The sequence below is a fragment of the Chiloscyllium plagiosum genome, chromosome 2 (assembly GCF_004010195.1).
Source record: "Chiloscyllium plagiosum isolate BGI_BamShark_2017 chromosome 2, ASM401019v2, whole genome shotgun sequence".
NCBI classification, from domain to species: Eukaryota; Metazoa; Chordata; class Chondrichthyes; order Orectolobiformes; family Hemiscylliidae; genus Chiloscyllium; species Chiloscyllium plagiosum.
Genome location: NC_057711.1, coordinates 47,206,308 through 47,226,546, shown reverse-complemented (window position 1 = coordinate 47,226,546; position 20,239 = coordinate 47,206,308). Strand labels below are relative to the sequence as shown.

Here is a 20,239-nt window from a genome sequence, read left to right as displayed (position 1 = left end):
ACCCTCCACCCGCCGGGGATGAACTTGGACTTCACCAGTTTCTTCATCCCCCCTCCCCCCACCTTGTCTCAGCCGGATCCCTCCAGCCCGGCACCGCCTTCCTGACCTGCAGTCTTCTTCTTGACCTCTCCGCCTCCATCCTACTCCGACCTATCACCCTCACCTTGACCTCTTTCCACCTATCACATTTCCAACGCCCCTCCTCCAAGTCCCTCCTCCCTCCCTTTTATCTTCTCCTGCTGAACACTCTCTGCTCATTCCTGAAGAAGGGCCTGTGCCCGAAACGTCGAATCTCCTGTTCCCTGGATGCTGCCTGACCTGCTGTGCTGTTCCAGCAATAAAGTTTCAACTTTCTACATCTGGTACCATTCTCATGCGTAAAAGTAGATACGGCAAGCCGGTTAATAATGTTCTACAGTTCAGCCTTCAACGCTATTATCCCCTCGAGACTGATTACTAAATTTAGTAATCTCAGACTAAGCCCCACTCTCTGAAACTGGATCCTCCGTTTTCTGACCCATAGGCCACAATTACTGAAGATTGTGGACAGTATTTCATCCTCATGAACACAACACTGGAACCCCCCAGGGGTGCATACTCCGCCTGCTACTGTACTCACTGTATATCAATGACTGCGTCGCCAAATACCGAGTAATGCCATTTACAAGTACGCTGATAACACCACCATAGTCGGTTGAATCTCAGATGGCAGTGAAGCAGATGACTGAAGGGAGGTGGAAGACCTGGAACAATGGTGCACTAAACAACCTAGCTGTCAATGCTGGCAAAACCAAGGAATTCATGATTGACTTTTGGTGGGATGTTACTCATGCCCCCCCTACACATTAACAGCACATGTTAAGCTGCTGGGAGTGGTCATCCACAACAAGCTTTCTTGGACTCTTCATGTGGACACACTGGTTACAGAGGCCCAACAATGTCTCCTCTTCCTCAGGCACCTGAGAAAATTTGGCATGACAGCGAATACCCTTGCCAACTTTTATAGGTGCACCACCGAGAGCATTCTGTCTGGATGTATCGCTACTGGGTACGGCAACTGTACAATTCAAGATCGGAGACGGTTACAGAGAGTGGTGAACTCAGCCTGGACAATCACACAGGCCAACCTCCCATCTCTAAAATCCATCTAGAGGGCCTGCCATCAAGGAAAGGCCGCCAGCATTCTCAACGATTCATCCCACCCCACCCTGGCAATGCTTTTCTCCAACCTCCTTCACTGGGGAGAAGGTACAGAAGCCTGAACACATGTACCAGCCGGTTTCAAAACAGTTTCTACCCTACTGTTGTTAAAATACTGAATGGACACTCAAACTCTTAGCATTCGCCTGTACCTATGACTTTGTTTTTGCCACTGTTTACCTATTATTTACTTATCTATGCTATTTAACTGTGATCTGCCTGTATTGCTCACGACAAAGCTTTTCACTGTGCCTCAGTATATGTGACAATAAATTCAATTCAATTTGATTCGATTCATCTACGTAGTACGGGAAGAAGCGTATACTAAAACATCTCCAATGTTACGCAGAAACTCCTGCATTCTTACAAATCATGTTCTCACATTCACTGACTGCAGCTGCCATTTTGAATTTATAAGACCAATTATTATTGCAAATCAGTGACTTACTTTTGATTCCCCAATACTTTATCATCACCTGAGGGTAGGGTGGAAATTAGCAAAAGATTTTCTTTCTAATTTGATCTGATGCCATGAGGCTTCACAGTTCAGTCTGTTAAGAATTCAGAGTAACTCCCTCCCAACTCTTTACCACTGTGTTGTCACCTTTGCTGCATCTGTTCTGCTCTTGGGGCAAGATGTACTTTGTGTAGTGTTGTCTGGGATATAGTCATATTTGCAAAACCTACTTTACAGCCAATTTTGTGCAGTTACTTGACTAGCATATGTTGGCAAGGAGGCCATTGCACCTGAGGACTAGTGCCAAAATTGGGAGAGCTGTTTGCTGAGAAATCCCAAACTCTATGCCTGGAATATGGTTGGGGCTTATTTCACCTCTCTCCTGGGTTTATCAGTTGTTTAGGCTTTCATGAATCCTTAAATGTCCAGTCACATCAATTATCACTGATTCCAAAGATAATTGGTCACATTTTTTTTTGAACCTAAGTAGTATGACTCTAACCATCATCAGGTCATTTCCCATTTTGCACTGCTAGTGGTTATGCTAAGACATCTTGTGAGAAAACTGGCCATGATAATAGAACACGAGTAGTTAAGTATAAACAAATGAATAGCTTGACCAGGTTTCAAGTTTCACTTTCCGATTATTCAAAGAAATCCGTTATCAGAATTGAATCAAGAAGAATTGTATTCATGCAAGTCCCCCTAACTTTTTTAATCCACATAGGAGCATAATCATTCTGCTTTCTACAATCTCCTGATCTGGAATTATTGACTAAATTGACAAAGTATGTTAGTTAAACTTTGCTGAAGCTATATTCCTTAACAAAAGTCTTTACCTCCCAGTGACTGCTTGAGGTAGATTAGATTACATTACAGTGTGGAAACAGGCCCTTCGGCCCAACAAGTCCACACCGACCCGCCGAAGCGAAACCCACCCATACCTCTACATTTACCCCTTCACCTAACACTACGGGCAATTTAGCATGGCCAATTCACCTGACCCTGCACATCTTTGGACTGTGGGAGGAAACCGGAGCACCCGGAGGAAACCCACGCAGACACTGGGAGAATGTGCAAACTCCACACAGTCAGTCGCCTGAGGCGGGAATTGAACCCGGGTCTCAGGCGCTGTGAGGCAGCAGTGCTAACCACTGTGCCACCGTGCCGCCCACAAACAGTTATGTGTAGTTATGTGTAAATTGAATGTCTTGTCACTTTTGAACTAAATCCCCATTCTTTGGGCCATTGTACAATGCAGGTTGTGGCTCATTTTGTATTAGTTACTTTTTCCACATGAAGGTAATGTGACTTGTTTGACTTAGGAGTACCTGATACAATTTTGGATTGTATTTGCATTTTGTTTATGGAGTGAAGGATATGTTATCTACATTAGGTTAGGGAAGTAGTGTGCATCTTTTGAAACCTTTTTTCTAATTGTACAATTTGCTAGAAAATGAGGACTTTTTTTAAAAAGATAATGGTCAAAAAGATTACATTTAGTTTTGTCAGTATATTGCTAGTGTTAGAATTATCACTAATATTTTTAACTGCTCTATCAGGTTGCAATGAGAGCCCTGGGATTTGACGTAAAGAAGGCTGACGTATTGAAGATACTGAGAGATTATGATCGGAATGGCACAGGCAAAATTTCTTTTGAGGACTTCAATGAAGTTGGTAATTTTGCTCTTAAGTTTTTGCATGTTTTCAATCCTGATCTGAAAAGTTCAGATTAAACTCCTAGATAGATAAAATCATGGAATTTTCACAATGTCATAGAGATGTACAACATGGTCCATGCTGACCAGATATCCCAAAGAAATCTAGATCCATTGCCAGCATTTGGTCCATATCCCTCTAAATCCTCCTTAATCATATACTCATGCAGATGTCTTTTAAATGTTGTAATTGTACCAGCTGCCTCTACTTCCTCTGGCAGTTTATTCCATACATGCACCCTCTCTGCATGAAAATGTTTCCCTTTGGGTCCTTTTTAAATCTTTCCCCTCTCACCTTCAACTTATACTCTCTGGACTTCCCCTATCCTAGGGAAAAAGACCTTGACTATTCACCCTATCCATAGCCCTCATGATTTTATAGGCCTGTACAAGGTCACCCCTCTGACACTGTGGAGAAAATAGCTGCAGCTTATTCAGCCTGTCCCTGTAGCTGTTTTTTTTTTAAACTTTTTCTTATCTCAGAGTTGGACTACTCCAGTTTAGTATGGAAGGGCAGGTGAAGAATGAATGTTTCTTTGGAAAAGCAAATTGATTTAAACCGAGTATTTTGAGCAAAAGTTATTTTAATAGTATCTTGGAATGATAGTATGTACATTCTTCTCTACTATTCCTCTCAGATGGAATCTGATTTTCCATCTTGCTTTTTGGATCGGATCTTTCAATGTTACTCCACATTTACAGGAAAGAAACAGGCCATTTGGTGTATGAAAGTGTTTTTTTTTGTTCCACATGAGTCACATCTCACTGAAAATTGACATTCAATTGTGTATTAATGTTGCAAATGTCTAATAATGTTGGACTGTAATTCATGTACGACAAGTTCTTGGTCTTTGAAAGGCATCAAATGGCTTGAGGAAAGAAAACCAGTCTCTCTGGGAAATGGGAGGGAGGATGAGGTACCCTCCTTGTGAAAGCTTTCTTTTTCAGTATGTAGTTAGAATCTGGAGGCAGGAATAAAAATTGAGACATTCAATAGGGTATTGGGTGATTGTTCCAATTGGAACAAATGTGCAGCGTTACAGAAGAGAAAGCAGAAGATCCAGAAAAACAGATTATTGGCACCAAGTTAAAATGCTGAGAGCCAGTTCAGATAATTGACCAAACAATTTCTCTCTGCACCTAAACCTAACTTTTACAGAATCATTTACTGCAATATTCCTTTCTATATACATCTCATTTTGTTCTTAAATTATGGTTATCCCTATTTTCTATAAATTTGAGGATGTGATTTTTTTTTTGTTTGCTATTATGTTATAAAGATCAAAATATTTTCAAGGAGGTCATGCAATTGTTGTCATCTACCATGTCTGAAGTGATTTCTTAAGTTTTATTGCTGAAGCTTGTTTCCTAAAACGCAATTGTCTAGGTTTGATCACCTTTTCTAATATATTACGTGTGACTATTGGGAAGCACCTGGGGCACAGGGCATTAATACTTGTAGTATGCTTCAATACAAACCTGCCGAAAGAATTATTATGCAAGTATACCAGTTAGGGTGATATGAGTTATACAGGTCAGGTATTGTGCAAGGCTTAACTAGTCTTTCATTCTAATATAGCATTCTTTATTAGCTGAGGTATATAATATAAGAATAGGAAAATGATGCTCAAGTAAAATACTAATTTGCAGCTGTGTTTAGTTGTGATCACTGCTGTATGTGTGCTTGCTTTAGTGAGGGTAAAGAACAGATTTATCACATCTAGTCTAGAGGATTTAGGATTTGAAGACAGATTGGACAAGCTCCTGTTATCCTATTCGGAACCAAGGCAGAGACGAGAATTAAAGTTATAATATTGAGGGGCTGAGAATACATAGGAAGGCTTATTCTTTTTAGCTGAAGAGTCTATGTAGGCTGAGAGGTAGGAATCTTACAATTCCCAGTGAAATGCGGAGTTCCAGTTCTGCCCAAAAGAATGGTCAGGGTAGAAATCCTTAACTCAAAAGCATGTGGATATGCACTTGGCAGTGTCATAACCTAAGACTATGGACAAAATTCTAGAGTGATTATGTAGAATGGCTCCTCATCAGCTAGCACAGATCAGATGAGCCAAAGGACTTTCTGCTTTGCTGGCCATTTCTATAATTCTATCCACTATTTTTAATAAAGCAACCTTTGTTTTAATCGGCACCTTATGATCCTCACTCCCATCAAACAAAAGGCAAAAAAAGTATTTATCTGAAATAACAGGCCTGCAGCAATGTGGTGGATTCTGAACTGCCCCTCAGAAATGGCCCATAAAGCCATTGGTTCAAGGTGAATTACAGATGAACAACAAATGTCCAGCAATGCCTACATCCAATCAAATAATTGAGCAAAGGACAGTGTATAACCATAAGGGGTAGTGAGAACCACGATTACACTGGATTGGGGGATGATTGATTCCTTTCTATCTTGGGAATCTATATCCAAAAAATGGGTGTGGAGGGTAATTAAGGAGATCCCTAGTGGTAGAGTTGACCACATAAAACCCCTCATACTGGACCCAAAACAGAAATAACTACTAACCTTTAAGAGAAGGTGGAAGGTAGACCCTAGGTGAAAGCGCCAATGTGATGTACATTGTGTTCATAGACCTTTGTTTTGCTCCATAACATGTGGCTTGATATTAGGAAGCAGAGGTTAATAGCCGAAGGATGCTTGTTGGACTGGAGGCCTTGTGACTAATGTGTTCCTCAGGACTTGGTGCTGGGTCTATTTGTTATCTATATCTATGATTTGAATTAGAACATACAAATCATGATTTGTAAGTTTGCAGATGACGTTAAAATAAGTGGTATAGTGGACAGTGAGGAAGGTTGTCAGAAATTGCATCAGGATCTTGATCAGCTGGGGAAGTGGGCTGAAAAATGGCAGTTTAATACAGATAAGTGTGAGGTGTTGCACTTTGGAAAGTCAAATCAAGGTAGGTGTTTCATGGTAAATAGGGCAAGGAGTGTAGTGGAACAGAGGGATTTTGGAGTTCCAGTTCTCTGAAAGTGGAGCCAGAGGTAGTCAGGGTAGTGAAGAAGGCTTTTGGTACATTCGCCTTCATCGGTCAGGGCACTGAGTATAAAAGTTGGGAAGTTATGTTGCATTGTCCAGGAGATGGTGAGGCCACATGTGTTCAGTTTTGGTCACGTTGCTATAGGAAGGATGTTATTAAACTGGGAAGAGTGTAGAAGAAATTTATACCAGGACTGATTTATAGGGAGAGGTTGGACATGCTAGGAAACTGAGGGGGAAATCTTAAAGAAGTGTATAAGATCATGAGAGGCAAGGGTAGATTGAATGCATTCTTTTTTTTTTCCAGCGTTGGGAAATCCAGGATTAGAGGGCATCAGTTTAAGGTAAGAGGGAAAGAAAAAATGGGTACCTGTTGGACAACTTTTCTTTAAGAGGGTGGTACACATGTGGAATGAACTGCCAGCAAACAACATTTAAAAGGCATTTGGACAAATACATGGATAGGAAAGTTTTTAGAAGGATATGGGCCAAGTGCAGGGAAACTGAGTTAGCGTGGATGGACATTTTGGTCAGCATGGACCAGTTTGGGCCGAAGGACCTGTCTCTGTGCTGTTGGACTCTCTGACTCTTGTATTATCATGACCTCCAATGTCCAAGTAGTCAGTTGAGGCGCGAGTGAAAAGGGTCTCTGCTGCAAGTTTTATTTAAGTCATTTATGCTGGAAATGAAGTAATAAAAGTGATGAGCAATATGTTAGTGTGTGTTTCCACATTGATTATGTGGACCTCTTGATCAACTGGCACACTCCCAGTCCCATAGGCGCCAGTTAATAAAAAGCTTGCTCTACTTTGACATCAATTAAAATAGATTACATTGGGTTCTACTGTTTTTAATTAGAGGTCTCTCAGTAATAACTTTATCATGATGATCTGTGAAATTTATTTTCAACCTGCAAGCCCGCATTTAACATATTAAATTGCACAATTTTTAATGCATTTTATTAAATATACTATTTTGCAATTGTTTTGTTGCCTGATTAGTGACTGACTGGATTTTGGATAGAGATCCACAAGAAGAGATTCTGAAAGCATTCAAACTGTTCGATGATGATGACTCTGGTAAAATTAATCTTCGAAATTTACGCCGTGTTGCAAGGGAGCTTGGTGAAAACATGACTGATGAAGAGCTGCGTGCAATGATTGATGAATTTGATAAAGATGGAGATGGAGAAAGTAAGTGAATTAACATTAGCATGCAGTCACCTCCTATCTATTTTACCTATACCGAGAATTTTAATCTAAAAGGCAGGAGTAAATAATTTTACCCTTTTTACCTCGCTGAGATAACTCTCATCACTCTTAAGTGTTTTTTTTTTAAATTTCTATGTTCAACTACAACAGGAAGTATCTTTCTTTCTTGCACTTTGTCATGACCTCTCAGGGTCTTCTGTTTCAATCAAGGTACCCCTCACTCTTCTGAATTCCAACAAATACAGACCTAGTGTCTGAGAAATGTCCCATTTCCACTAAACCTCTTACGCAGACCTTGTGAAATTGACATGTTTGTTTATTTCACAATATCATGGGAAGAGGTCAAGACCGCCCAGCACTGATTAATCATAACCTCTCCACTCCGCTACAGGTGTACAGTATACAGTTTATAAAGGGTTACAAATGGCTGATTGTGTATTACAGAACAATACAGACTAACTACAATAGATAGGCTAACAATACTAGGAGTACTGCAGATGCTAGAGATTGTAGTCAAGGTGAGTAGTGCTGGAAAAACACAGCAGGTCAGCAGCATCTGAGGAGCAGGAAAATTGACATTTCGGGCAAAAGCCCTTCATCAGGAATGAGGCTGGGAGTCTCTGGGATGGAGAGAAATGGGAGGTGGGGGGGGTTGGGGCTGGGGAGAAGGTAGCTTAAGATGCAGTAGGTAGATAGGTAGATGGGGAGGGTGGAGAGGATAGGTGGGAAGGAAGATTGACAGGTGGGACAGGTCATGAAGACGGTGCTGAGTGGGAAGGTTGGAACTCTGGTAACGTGGGGGGGGGAGAGGGGAAATGAGGAAACTGGTGAAGTCCACGTTGATACCATGGGGTTGAAGGGTTCCGAGGCGGAAGATGAGGCGTTCTTCCTCCAGGTGACCTTACCACCCGACACCTGGACGAGGAATGCCTCATCTTCTGCCTCAGCACCCCTCAACCCCATGGCATCAATATGGATTTCACCAGTTTCCTCATTTCCCCTGGTGTTGTGCGATTTTTAACTTTGCGGAAGTACAGCAGCATTGTCAGTGAGAAAATCCAATTAGCGAGTCATTTAACTAACATGTTTCCTCCGGTCAGGAAAATTGCTGTTCACAGTCAATTCCTGTGAATAGCTGTCAGCAATTTAGCTAACATGTCTCCTCGCGAGAGGGAACATTGCTTCCACACTCAAAATGGATTCCCTTGATTTCTATTGAGTTTCGTTTTGTTTAAGAACCATAAGAACTAGGAGCAGGAATAGGCTATCTGGCAATTTTGAGCTTTCTCGGCCATTCAATAAGATCATGGCTGATCTTTTTGTGGCCTCGGCTCCACTTATGCCTTCTCACCATAATCCTTAATTCCTTAACTGTTCAAGAAATTATCTGTCATAGTTTTAAAAACATTTAATTTGGAAGCCTCTACTTGACAGGAAATTCCATAGATTCATAACCCTCTGGGTGAAAAAGTTCCTTCTCAGTTCAGTCCTAAATCTGCGCCCCCTAATTCTGAGGCTATGCCCTCTTGTCCTACTTTCACCTGCCAGTGGAAACCTCTTCTTGATTTCTATCTTCTTTGTTCCCTTCATAATTTTGTATTTCTATAAGATTTCCCCCCTCATTCTTCTAAATTCCAGGTGAGTACATTTCCAGTCTACTCAGTCTTTCCTCATAAGCCAACCCCCTCAACTCCAGAATTAATGTAGTGAACCACCTCTGCATCCCTTCTAGTGCCAGTACATCCTTTCTCAAGTAAGGAGACCAAAACTGCACGTAGTACTCCAGATATGGCCTCACCAGCACCCGATACAGCTCAACATAACCTCTGCTTTCATACTCAATCCCTTTTGCAATGAAGGCCAACATTCCATTTACCTGTTGCACCTGCAGACCAACCTTCTGTGATTCATGCACAAGGGCACCCAGGTCCCTCTGCACAGCAGCGTGCTGCAATTTCTTACCACTTAAGTAATTGTCCTTTTTGCTGTTATCCCCCTATTGAAATGGGTGACTTCACATTTATTAACATTGCACTCCATCTGCCTGACCTTTGCCCACTTGCATAGACTCTGTGCTTTTTTGTAAAGTTTCACAGTGCTCTGCATACTTTACCACTCATATTCATGTCATCCGCAAACTTTGACATACTACATGTGGTCCCCAAGTCCAAATCCTCGATATAAATTGTGCATCATTGCGGTGCCAACAGTGATCCTTGAGGCACATCACTAGTCACTGTCAACTAGAAGAGCACTCATTTATTCCCATTTTTTTGCTTCCTGTTGGTTAACCAATCCTCTATCCAATCTAATACACTGCCTGTAATGCCAATCATCTATCTTATGCAGCAGCCTTTTGTGCAGCACCTTGTCAAATGCCTTTTTGGAAATCTAGATACACCATATCTACTGGGTCCCCATTGTCCACAGTCTAGTAATGTCTTCATAGAATTCCAAAAGATTACTTAAGCATGATCTGCCCTTTATGAACTGGTGCTGCATCTGCCCAGTGGGACAATGTCTATCTAGACGGTTTGCTATTTTTTTCCTTGATAATAGACCCAAGCATTTTCCCTATTACAGAAGTTAAGCTAACTGGTCTATAATTCCCTATCTTTTATCTACCTTCCTTTGGAAAACAGCAAATATGATGTCACTGTTTAAAATCTGCTGGGACTGCCCCAATGTCTAGTGAAGTTAGTCTCAGTGACACTAGGTCAGATGCTGCTTGTTGCCAAGGTTAGTCATATTCTAACCACTTTGGCCAAAACAGATAAGAGTTGAACTCCAATGTTATAATGAAATTAGCTCAGAAGCTGAATAGCCCCTGTAGAACACATTGCGTGTCAATGAACAGACATGATTGTAGAACATAGAACATACAAAAATACAGCACAGAACAGGCCCTTTGGCCCACGATGTTGTGCTGAGGTTTAGTCCTAATGTGAAATATAGTAGCTTAACCTACGCACCCCTCAACTCACTGCTATCCATGTGCATGTCCAGCAGTCTCTTAAATGTCCCCAATGACTCTGCTTCCATCACCACAGCTGGCAACGCATTCCATGCACACTCAATTCTGTGTAAAGAACCTACCTCTGACGTCTCCTTTTTACCTTCCTCCTAATATCTTCAAACTATGACTGCTCGTACCAGTCAAACCTGCCCTGGGGAAACGTCACTGGCTATTGACTCTATCTATCCCACGCATTATCTTGTATACCTTGATCAGGTCTCCTCTCTTCCTCCTTCTCTCCAGAGTCAAAAGTCCGGGCTTATTCAACCTTTCTTCATAAGGCAAGCCCTCCAGTCCAGGCAGCATCCTGATAAACCTTCTTTGCACCCTTTCCAAAGCCTCGGTATCTTTCCTATAGTAGGGTGACCAGAACTGGACACAGTATTCCAAGTGTGGTCTCACCAGGGACTTGTAGAGCTGCAGCAAAACCTCCTGGCTCTTAAACTCGATCCCCCTGTTAATGAAAGCCAAAACATCATCTGCTTTCTTAACAACTCTATCCATTTGGGTGACTACTTTGAGGGATTCTATGTACTTACACACCAAGATCCCTCTGTTCCTCCACACTGCCAAGAATCCTGTCTTTAATCCTATATTCAGCATTAGAGTTCGACCTTCCAAAATGCATCACTTCGCATTTATCCAGGTTGAACTCCAGCTGCCATTTCTCATCCCAGCTCTGCATCCTGTCTATGTCGCATTGTCAAATTTTTCACCCACCCCTCCACCTCCTCATCCAAGTCATTTATAAAAACTACAAAGAGCAGAAGCCCAAGAACGGTGCCCTGCTGGACCCTGCTCAACACTGACTTCCAGGCAGAATACTTTCCATCTACAATAATTCTGTCAGCCAGCCGATTCTGAATCTGGTTAGCCAAATCTCCCTGTATTCCATACTTCCTGACTTTATGAATGAGCCTACCATGGGGAACCTTATCAAATGCCTTGCTGAAGTCCGTATACACCACATCCACTATTTGACCTTCTTCGACCTGTCTTGTCACCTCCTCAAAGAACTCAATAAGATTGAGTTGCCCCTCACAAAGCCATGCTGACTGCCTTTAATCACACTATGCTTTGCCAAATAGTTATAAATCCTATCCCTCAGAATTCTTTCCAAAACTTTGCTGACCACAGACATAAGACTGCCTGATCTGTAATTGCCAGGGATTTCCCTAATACCCTTCTTGAAAAGAGGAACAACATTCTCCTCTTTCCAATCCTCTGGTATTGTGTTGGTATCACTTGATACTATTAATGATGACTTCCATAATTTTGCTGATGATCAAAATTACACTGGCATTTCATGACAGATTTGGATTTATCTCGCTTTGTGTGGACTGAACATACCCTGGGCAATATTCCACGTTGAATATATGTCAGTGTTGTGACTAATTTTGGAGTGCAACTCTCGAGTCTTGCTGTATTTACATGTTAACTTTGATTTCCAAACAAGAACACATGTTATTCAAAGTTTGTGAGAAGATTTGTAGCTCGTTGTTGTGGTTCTGTTCGCTGAGCTGGGAATTTGTGTTGCAGACATTTCGTCCCCTGTCTAGGTGACATCCTCAGTGCTTGGGAGCCTCCTGTGAAGTGCTTCTGTGATCTTTCCTCCGGCATTTGTAGTGGTTTGAATTTGTCTGTTCCGGTTGTCGGTATATTGGGTCCAGATCGATGTGCTTATTGATTGATTGAGTCTGTGGATGAGTGCCATGCCTCTAGGAATTCCCTGGCTGTTCTCTGTTTGGCTTGTCCTATAATAGTAGTGTTGTCCCAGTCGAATTCATGTCGCTTGTCATCTGCGTGTGTGGCTACTAAGGATAGCTGGTCGTGTCATTTTGTGGCTAGTTGGTGTTCATGGATGCAGATCGTTAGCTGTCTTCCTGTTTGTCCGATGTAGTGTTTTGTGCAGTCCTTGCATGGAATTTTGTACACTACATTGGTTTTACTCATGCTGGGTATCGGGTCCTTCGTTCTGGTGAGTTGTTGTCGGAGAGTGGCTGTTGGTTTGTGTGCTGTTATGAGTCCTAGTGGACGCAGTAGTCCGGCTGTCAGTTTGGAAATGCTCTTGATGTATGGTAGTGTGGCTAGTCCTTTGGGTTGTGGCATGTTCTCGTTCCATTGTCTTTCCCTTGGGTATCTGTTGATGAAATTGCGGGGGTATCCGTTTTTGGCGAATACATTGTATAGGTGTTCTTCCTCTTTTTGCAGTTCTGATGTACTGCAGTGTGTTGTGGTTCTTTTGAATAGTGTCTTGATGCAACTTCTTTTGCGTGTGTTGGGGTGTTTGCTTTCGTAGTTCAGGACTTGGTCTGTGTGTGGCTTTCCTGTATACCTTTGTGGTGAATTCTCCATTCGGTGTTCGCTGTACCATCACGTCTAGGAATGGGAGTTGGTTGTCCTTTTCTTCCCCTCTAGTGAATCGGATTCCTGTCAGTGTGGTGTTGATGATCCGGTGTGTTCTCCATTTCTGTTTTTAATTATTACAAAGGTGTCATCCACATGTCTGACCCAGAGTTTGGGTTGAATTTGCGGTAAGACTGTTTGTTCTAATCTTTGCATTACCGCTTCTGCTATGAGTCCAGAGATGGGTGAGCCCATGGATGTGCCGTTGATTTGTTCATATATTTGGTTGTTAAATGTGAAGTGTGTTGTGAGGCACAGGTCCAGCAGTTTGAGTATGCCGTCTTTGTTGATAGGTTCACCGTCCTGTTGTCTGTTCTGTATGTCCAGCAGGTTGGCTATTGTTTCTATGGCTAGGGTTTTGTCGATAGAGGTGAACCGTGCCATTACATCGAATGAGACCATGGTTTCTTCCTTGTCTATGTGTATATTTCTGATGTCCAAGAATTCCTGTGTTGATTGTATAGAGTGTCTGGATCCACTGATCAGGTGTTTCAGTTTCTGCTGTAGTTCTTTTTTTAGGTGAGGGAGGAATCTGCTTTTCTGTTTTCCCACCAATAAGACCATAAGTAAAGGAGGCCAAATGACCTAATTCTGCTCATCAAGCCTGCTCTGCCATTAGTTCATAGCAGATATTTGTTTCTCAGCCCCATTCTCCTGTCTTCTCCCTGAAACCCTTGATCCTCTTACTAATTAAGAACCTATCTATCTGTTTTAAGTACACTCAGTGACTTGGTTTTTACAGCCTTCTGTGGCAAGGAGTTCATCAAATTAACCATCTGCTTGAAGAAATTCCTCTCGTCAGTTCTAAAGGATTGTCCCTTCACCCTGAGGCTGTGCTTTCACGTCCCAGTCTCTCCTACTAGTGGGAACATTATTTCCATGACCATTTTATCCAAGCTTGCCATTATTCTGAGTTCTGATGTGAGGAAAATCACTAGTCTTTGACTCCGAGTCGGGGATTCAATGACAGAGTTTATCGTACAAGGAAATACCAGAGCTCTGGGGAGCAAAAGACACCAACAGCACAGTGGTCAGCTGTGAGTCCTCTCTCTATCCGGAGCACATGTCAAGATACTTTTATACATTTTGTAATACAATAGGTCAGTGATGAGGTTAGTGTCTTTGTGACATAGTTTGTTTATTGTAAACATTGCAGAATCGTTAGTAGTTTTGGTGCAGTCATTGTCAGTTTCAGTGCAGACATTATCAATTTCAGCGTCTGCGCTGAAGTCCATTACTGTAGTAATGGGTGCTAATCGTTCTTCCTGAGAAGGACGATTTCTGCAGCCCTGGCTATTAGCACTTTGTATTGAGCCATATCAAACAGTTAGCGTTTCTATCAAAGGTATTAGCTGGACCCAGACACTTCGGCAGGCAGTATACGCTACTAATGTGTTCTCTCCCCCACCTGCCTTAAACTAATCAACTAAGTTGAGTGCATTGTGCTGGCATTCTGGTGGCCCCATGCAGTACCTGTGTTTGCTGTGCTGTCTCTCTCCATATTGTGGTCTGGAGGCCATCTTGTGTGTCAAGCAGCCAATTTATGGCTCAGCGGCTATCTTGTGTGGCTGTCTGCCTAGTTGAAAGTGAGGACTGCAGATGCTGGAGATCAGAGTCAAGGTTCGAGTGGTGCTGGAAAAGCACAGCAGGTCAAGCAGCATCCGAGGAGCAGGAAAATCGATGTTTTGGGCCAAATCACTTCATTAGGAACTCCTTATTCTTCTAAATTCCAATGGGTATTCATGAGAAGGGCTTTTGCCTGAAACATAGATTTTCACGGCACGGTGGCACAGTGGTTAGCACTGCTGCCTCACAGCGCCTGAGACCCGGGTTCAATTCCAGACTCGGGAGACTGACTGTGTGGAGTTTGCACATTCTCCCCGCATCTGCGTGGGTTTCCTCCGGGTGCTCCGGTTTCCTCCCACAGTCCAAAGATGTGCAGGTCAGGTGAATTGGCTATACGAAATTGCCCGTAGTGTTAGGTAAAGGAGTAAATGTAGGGGAATGGGTGGGTTGCGCTTCGGTGGGTCGGTGTGGACTTGTTGGGCCGAAGGGCCTGTTTCCACACTAAGTAATCTAATCTAATCTACTCTTCGGATGCTGCCTGACCTGCTGTGCTTTTTCAGCACCACTCTAATCTTAACTCTGACCTCCAATATCTGCAGTCCTCCCTTTTGCCTGATTGATTTTAACCGTATTGCCAATCCTGTTGCAAGCACGTTTGCCTAGTTTCATCCTGCCCCTTGCCATCTCCCGCTTCAGTGCTAATGAAATCCCCCTTATCTTTCTAAACTGCATTGAGCCCAAACCAAGAGTTTTCAATTGCTCTTCCTGTGACAAGCCCTTGATCCCCAGATCATTCTTGTAAACCTCCTCTGGACCCCCTGCAACACAAGCACGTCCATCCTTGAGACCAAAACTGCTCACGATATTCCAAGTACAATCTGACACCAATGTTATATAGCTTCAGCAGTACCTCCCTGCTCTTGTATTCTAGCCCTCCACAAATAAATGCTAACATTGCATTCCCTTCCCAACTGTCAACTGAACCTGCATGTTAACCTGAAGAGAATTCTGAACTACGATCCCCAAGTCCCTTTTGTGCATCAGATTTATGAAGCCTTTCCTCCTTTTTTAAAAAATAGTCTGTCTCTCCTTATTACCAAATTGCAAAACTTCACACTTTTCCCCTTTATTATATTCCATCTGCCACATTTTGCCCATTCTCCTGGCTTGTCCAAGTCTCCTACACTTCCCACGTCTTCAGCGCTATCTACCTCTCCAACTATTTTTGTTATCTGAAAACGTAGCAACAATGTCCTCCGTTCCTTCATCCAGATTGCACATATATAATGTGAATGGTCCCAACACTGACCCCTGAGGAACTCCACACATTACTGGCACTCATTCTGCAAAAAGACCCTTTTTCCCCCCCCCCCACTCTGACTTCTGCTAGTCAGCCAATCCTGTATCCATGCCAATACCTTGCCCCTAACACTATGGCCACTTATCTTTGCAGCTTCCTTTGCGGCACCTTGTCAAAGGCCTTCTTGAAGTTATTAATGTAGACCCACTGGGTTGCAGTCTGCCAACTTGAAAATGACTACTTTATTCTGCATTCTCTGTTCACTGAATCCAAATACATGTTATTATAACGTCCCATATATTGTGCATTATAGCAGCTGCTTTCTAACATGTCAATCAGAATGGTTTTGAAAATCCACATGTGCTCTAACTGCTGATTTTAATCCTTTAATATTTTACCAGTTGCAATATCACACAAATTAATGGATTTGTTAAAGTAGTTTCTCTGTCCTTTTAATGCATGTAATCTCTACTAATTCATATTGTGATTTTCTTTTTTTTTATTGCTCTGATATTGTATATTTTCTTAATGTCTTTTAGCATCCTGTTTAAATTTCCTCCTTTCTTGAATAACAGGTATATATTTCTGCTTTAATGCAAGGGGACTGTTCTAAAATCTGGGAAATTGTAGATGATCAAAACCTATAATATCTATAATTTTTTTGTAGTCCTATATTTTATTCAAAAAACAGTTTCTAAATCATTGGATATACAGAATTTTCCCCTTTAGACACTTAATGAGAAATGTACTAAATATTACTTTTTTACCAAAGCCTTGGTTCCCCACTTTTATTTCATTGTCTAGTACAGACAAAGTATTTAATGCTTCTTCCATTTCATTTTCTCATTTCTAATATCCTGTTTATTGCTTGTTTCTAATCTTGCTAGAAAACGTTTGACAGATTTCAGTGTATTGCACTAGCTTCATTTTTTTTATTTTTGCCTATTGGGTTTGTTTTGCTGAATTCTAAAATCTTCATGGTCCGTAAGCTAACAAAGGAAAAGGCTTAGGTAAAAGTAATTCATTACATTATACGTTTTGGGTTGTGATTCAAGTTAAAATTCCAATATTTATTTGTTCAGAAACAGAAATTGCTGGAAAGACTCCGCAGTCTGGCAACATCTGTGGAGGGAAATCAGAGATAATGTTTCTGGTCCAGTCACCCTTCTGAGGAATGTTTCTGATGTGCTGGAGTATGTTAGAAACAGGGCACTTCAATTAACAGATTATCACCGTACTTTGACAGTTTATTTGGCAAGTTTACTTTGTGAAACAATTAGATTGCTAAACCCTTTCAAAGCTATTCTGCTTGCTCTGACAGCAAGTGTATATCTTGCAGGCAGCACTGCTGCCTCATAGCACCAGGGACCCAGGTTCGATTCCAGCCTTGGGCAACTGTGTGTGGAGTTTGCACATTCTCCCCCTGTCTGTATGGGTTTCCTCCAAGTGCTCTAGTTTCCTCCCACGGTCTGAAAGATGTGCAGATCAGGTGAATTGGCCATGTTAAATTACCTATAGTGTTAAGTGCATCAGTCAGGAGTAAATGTAGGGAAATGAGTCTGGGTGGGTTACTCTTCGGAGGGTTGGTGTGGACTTGTTGGGCCGAAGGGCCTGTTTCTACACTGTAGGGAATCTAATCTAATGTGTTTTGATTGTCTGAAGTATGCAATGTATTTATGTACATTTTATTTCATTTAATATTGCATGTGGTTTTTTTAATGTGGCAAATGCAGCTACCTGATTGCCCAGCATTTGGTGAAAATGTAGCAAAATCCTATTGGGCAAATCTGCTGTGGATGATTTGTTGTCAGGCCAATATGTAAAACTGTCTTGAGCATATTCCTGACCCTCACTATTGCTGCAAATTTGGTCTGCCCAGTATTTATAAAAGTTGAAGTCCTTCATGACTACTGTGTACCAAAAAATTTGACGACTAAGCGGAGGGGGGAGGGGCAAATAACTTTTTAAAAAATTTTCCTAAACAGCAATCCCTAATTATAGACTTTGAAGTCTATAGAAACAAGCTCTAGCTTCTTTCTTGGCAAACTCCATAACTTTTTCATTTGTTCCAATAAGTTCATACCACACTTTGCTCCTGTTAACTCCACACAATTTTAGATCCATTTTAGTAATCTGTTCTTGTAAATAAATTGACTCCTGCGCTAGCCGGAGTCTTCATTGCACCTTTTCTCAGTCAAGTGTTTCCTCATCTCCTTAGGGATGAGCTCTGTATAATTGCAACAATACCTTTTTTCATTTATTCTCCAGTCTGTGTTAAAAGAAAAATGTTATGCAAGCTCTGAGTTGTGCTATCCCTATGTTAACTCCTTACTTGGAACAAAGACAACAAATCCCTTTGAATTCTAAAATTTGCTAGTGCCTTTCACCTTTTCAGATTCTGCCTTTTTGTTTTTATCTACCAAATGTTTAATTTCATTCTTCCTTATAACTGTTTAGGCTGTCAAGGTTACAGCTAGCTCTGATTTAAGAGATTAATAATCTACGATGAAATTTTGGCGCCAGCTTCAACACTGGAGTGCTACAAAGGACAATCGGGACATTTTGAGGATGTATCACCATTCAGTTGGTCTGAAGGACAAAGGATTTGCTGATCCAGCAAATCCTGTGTTTTAATTTTGTTCTTAATTCTCATCTGAATTTGAGCTCTTCTTCCATTTTGTCCTTTGCAAATGTTCCAATCCAGAGGTTTTTGGTTGGTTTTGTTTAACTTGCTGCATGTATTGGGCCAATTTGAGCCAAACAAATGTTAAGCAAATAAGAAAGAAGAGTCGCATAATAAGTGAAGTAAGGAAGTGGAACACCATAAATAAATGCCTGCCTATGACTTTCCCATTGTAGCTCAGTAATTTGGCTAAATACGTAGCTGATACCTTGGATTTTTGTGTAATACAGTTCCCGAAGAGTTCAGGAGCTCAATTACATATGTTGAGCAAGAGTCTGCATCATATGGGCTCAGATGAAATTTTAGTAAGCTATGCTAGAACAGTTGTATTTTGATCAATTCAAAGTTGAAATAAAATTAGTGATTCCTATTCTCCCTAGTAGTCTTGTAATGGAGTATTGTGCCTAAAAAGTTGTGAAATGTAATAGTATACATCAGCATGATCATTGGAGTCTCCAAATAATGTGAGCAGAGTTGTGACAAACAAATAAAACATTTAGTAACTGGGTTAATGTTGTTAAAATGAATTAATGTTGAAACCTTTCTCATCAAATGTTGTTGTAATTGTTTTTATTTTCCATAGTTAACCAGGAAGAATTCATTGCTATTATGACTGGAGACATCTGACCTTCATGAAAAAGATTACAGGAATATTGAACAAGTGATTAGATGACTTTTTTTGTTGTCTCTGTCCAAGCACTGCGTGAGGAAAAAGAACCAAAAGAATACATTAGGATTTCTACAGTACCATCGAAAACCAACCAAATGTACTTAAACTCTTGTCATTGTTCCCAGATTATTTAATCACAGTTTTGTATTTGTTCTTTTGCTTCAAAACTCTATAAAACAATGTAATTTTATTTTTGGCATTTACTTAGCATAATTTTTATACTTTTTGGATACGTCTTCAATGTTTATATTAATGTCACAGTGGAGTGTACCAGGTAGTCTTTAATAAAATATGCATTACATGTACCTTCTTAAATGTTTACCATTTATGCACTTTTTTATATATAAGGCTGGAAAGTATAGTCACTTGTCATTTCTGCCAAACATTCTAGGTTGCTATTAGCAAAGCTGCTTTTTTATCTTGTCTGACATGTCACCCTGAAGCTCAAAACATTGGTAATTTTCTAAAAATTATCAATTAAAGCATCCAAACTTGAATTAAGGCAGTCATTGCATTTCACATTTTTTTCAAACTACTAGTCTGTATCCTAAAATTATTAGAAGCAGGAGAAAGCCACGCGGCCTTTGAGACCACACTGTTGTTTATGGCTGAACTAAAGTTGCCTTACTGCTACTTCCATGCCTGCCTTACCCATAACTTTGGACTCCTTTAACATTCAAAAACATAGCTGAATATTTTCAAGGTAGAACATTCGAGGGAATGTTATTAATTCTATGTGCTGAAAAAATCAACAGTACTGTGGAAAACCATTTCCTCCTCCCAGTGGCAGTTCTGGACTCTGTGCAAACAGAAACATCATCTCAGAATCTTATCATTCATAAAGATCACCTTTTCTTTTAATGACAAAGAAGACAGGGATTTCTTTTAAATGCTTGAAGATGAACATTTCCTAGACTATGGGAAAGCTTAGGGATGAATTATATTGTACTTTTCAAAGAGTCACCACAAAAATAAAAGGCCAATCTTCTTTCTGCACAATATCATTCT

General features: G+C 41.0%; 1 protein-coding gene across 3 annotated transcripts in view; it reads left to right on the top strand.

Moving 5' to 3' along the window:
- The window catches only part of cetn3 (centrin 3), a 49,411-nt gene extending 29,865 nt beyond the window's left edge, over positions 1–19,546 (top strand). For all 3 annotated transcript variants that reach the window (XM_043709011.1, XM_043709022.1, XM_043709033.1), the window contains exons 3-5: positions 3,220–3,334; positions 7,381–7,572; positions 19,145–19,546. In XM_043709011.1, the coding sequence (XP_043564946.1) occupies positions 3,220–3,334; positions 7,381–7,572; positions 19,145–19,188 (351 nt within the window). In that variant the 3' untranslated portion in view covers positions 19,189–19,546. The remainder of the gene's footprint in view (positions 1–3,219; positions 3,335–7,380; positions 7,573–19,144) is intronic.
- Positions 19,547–20,239: the final 693 nt, after the last annotated feature.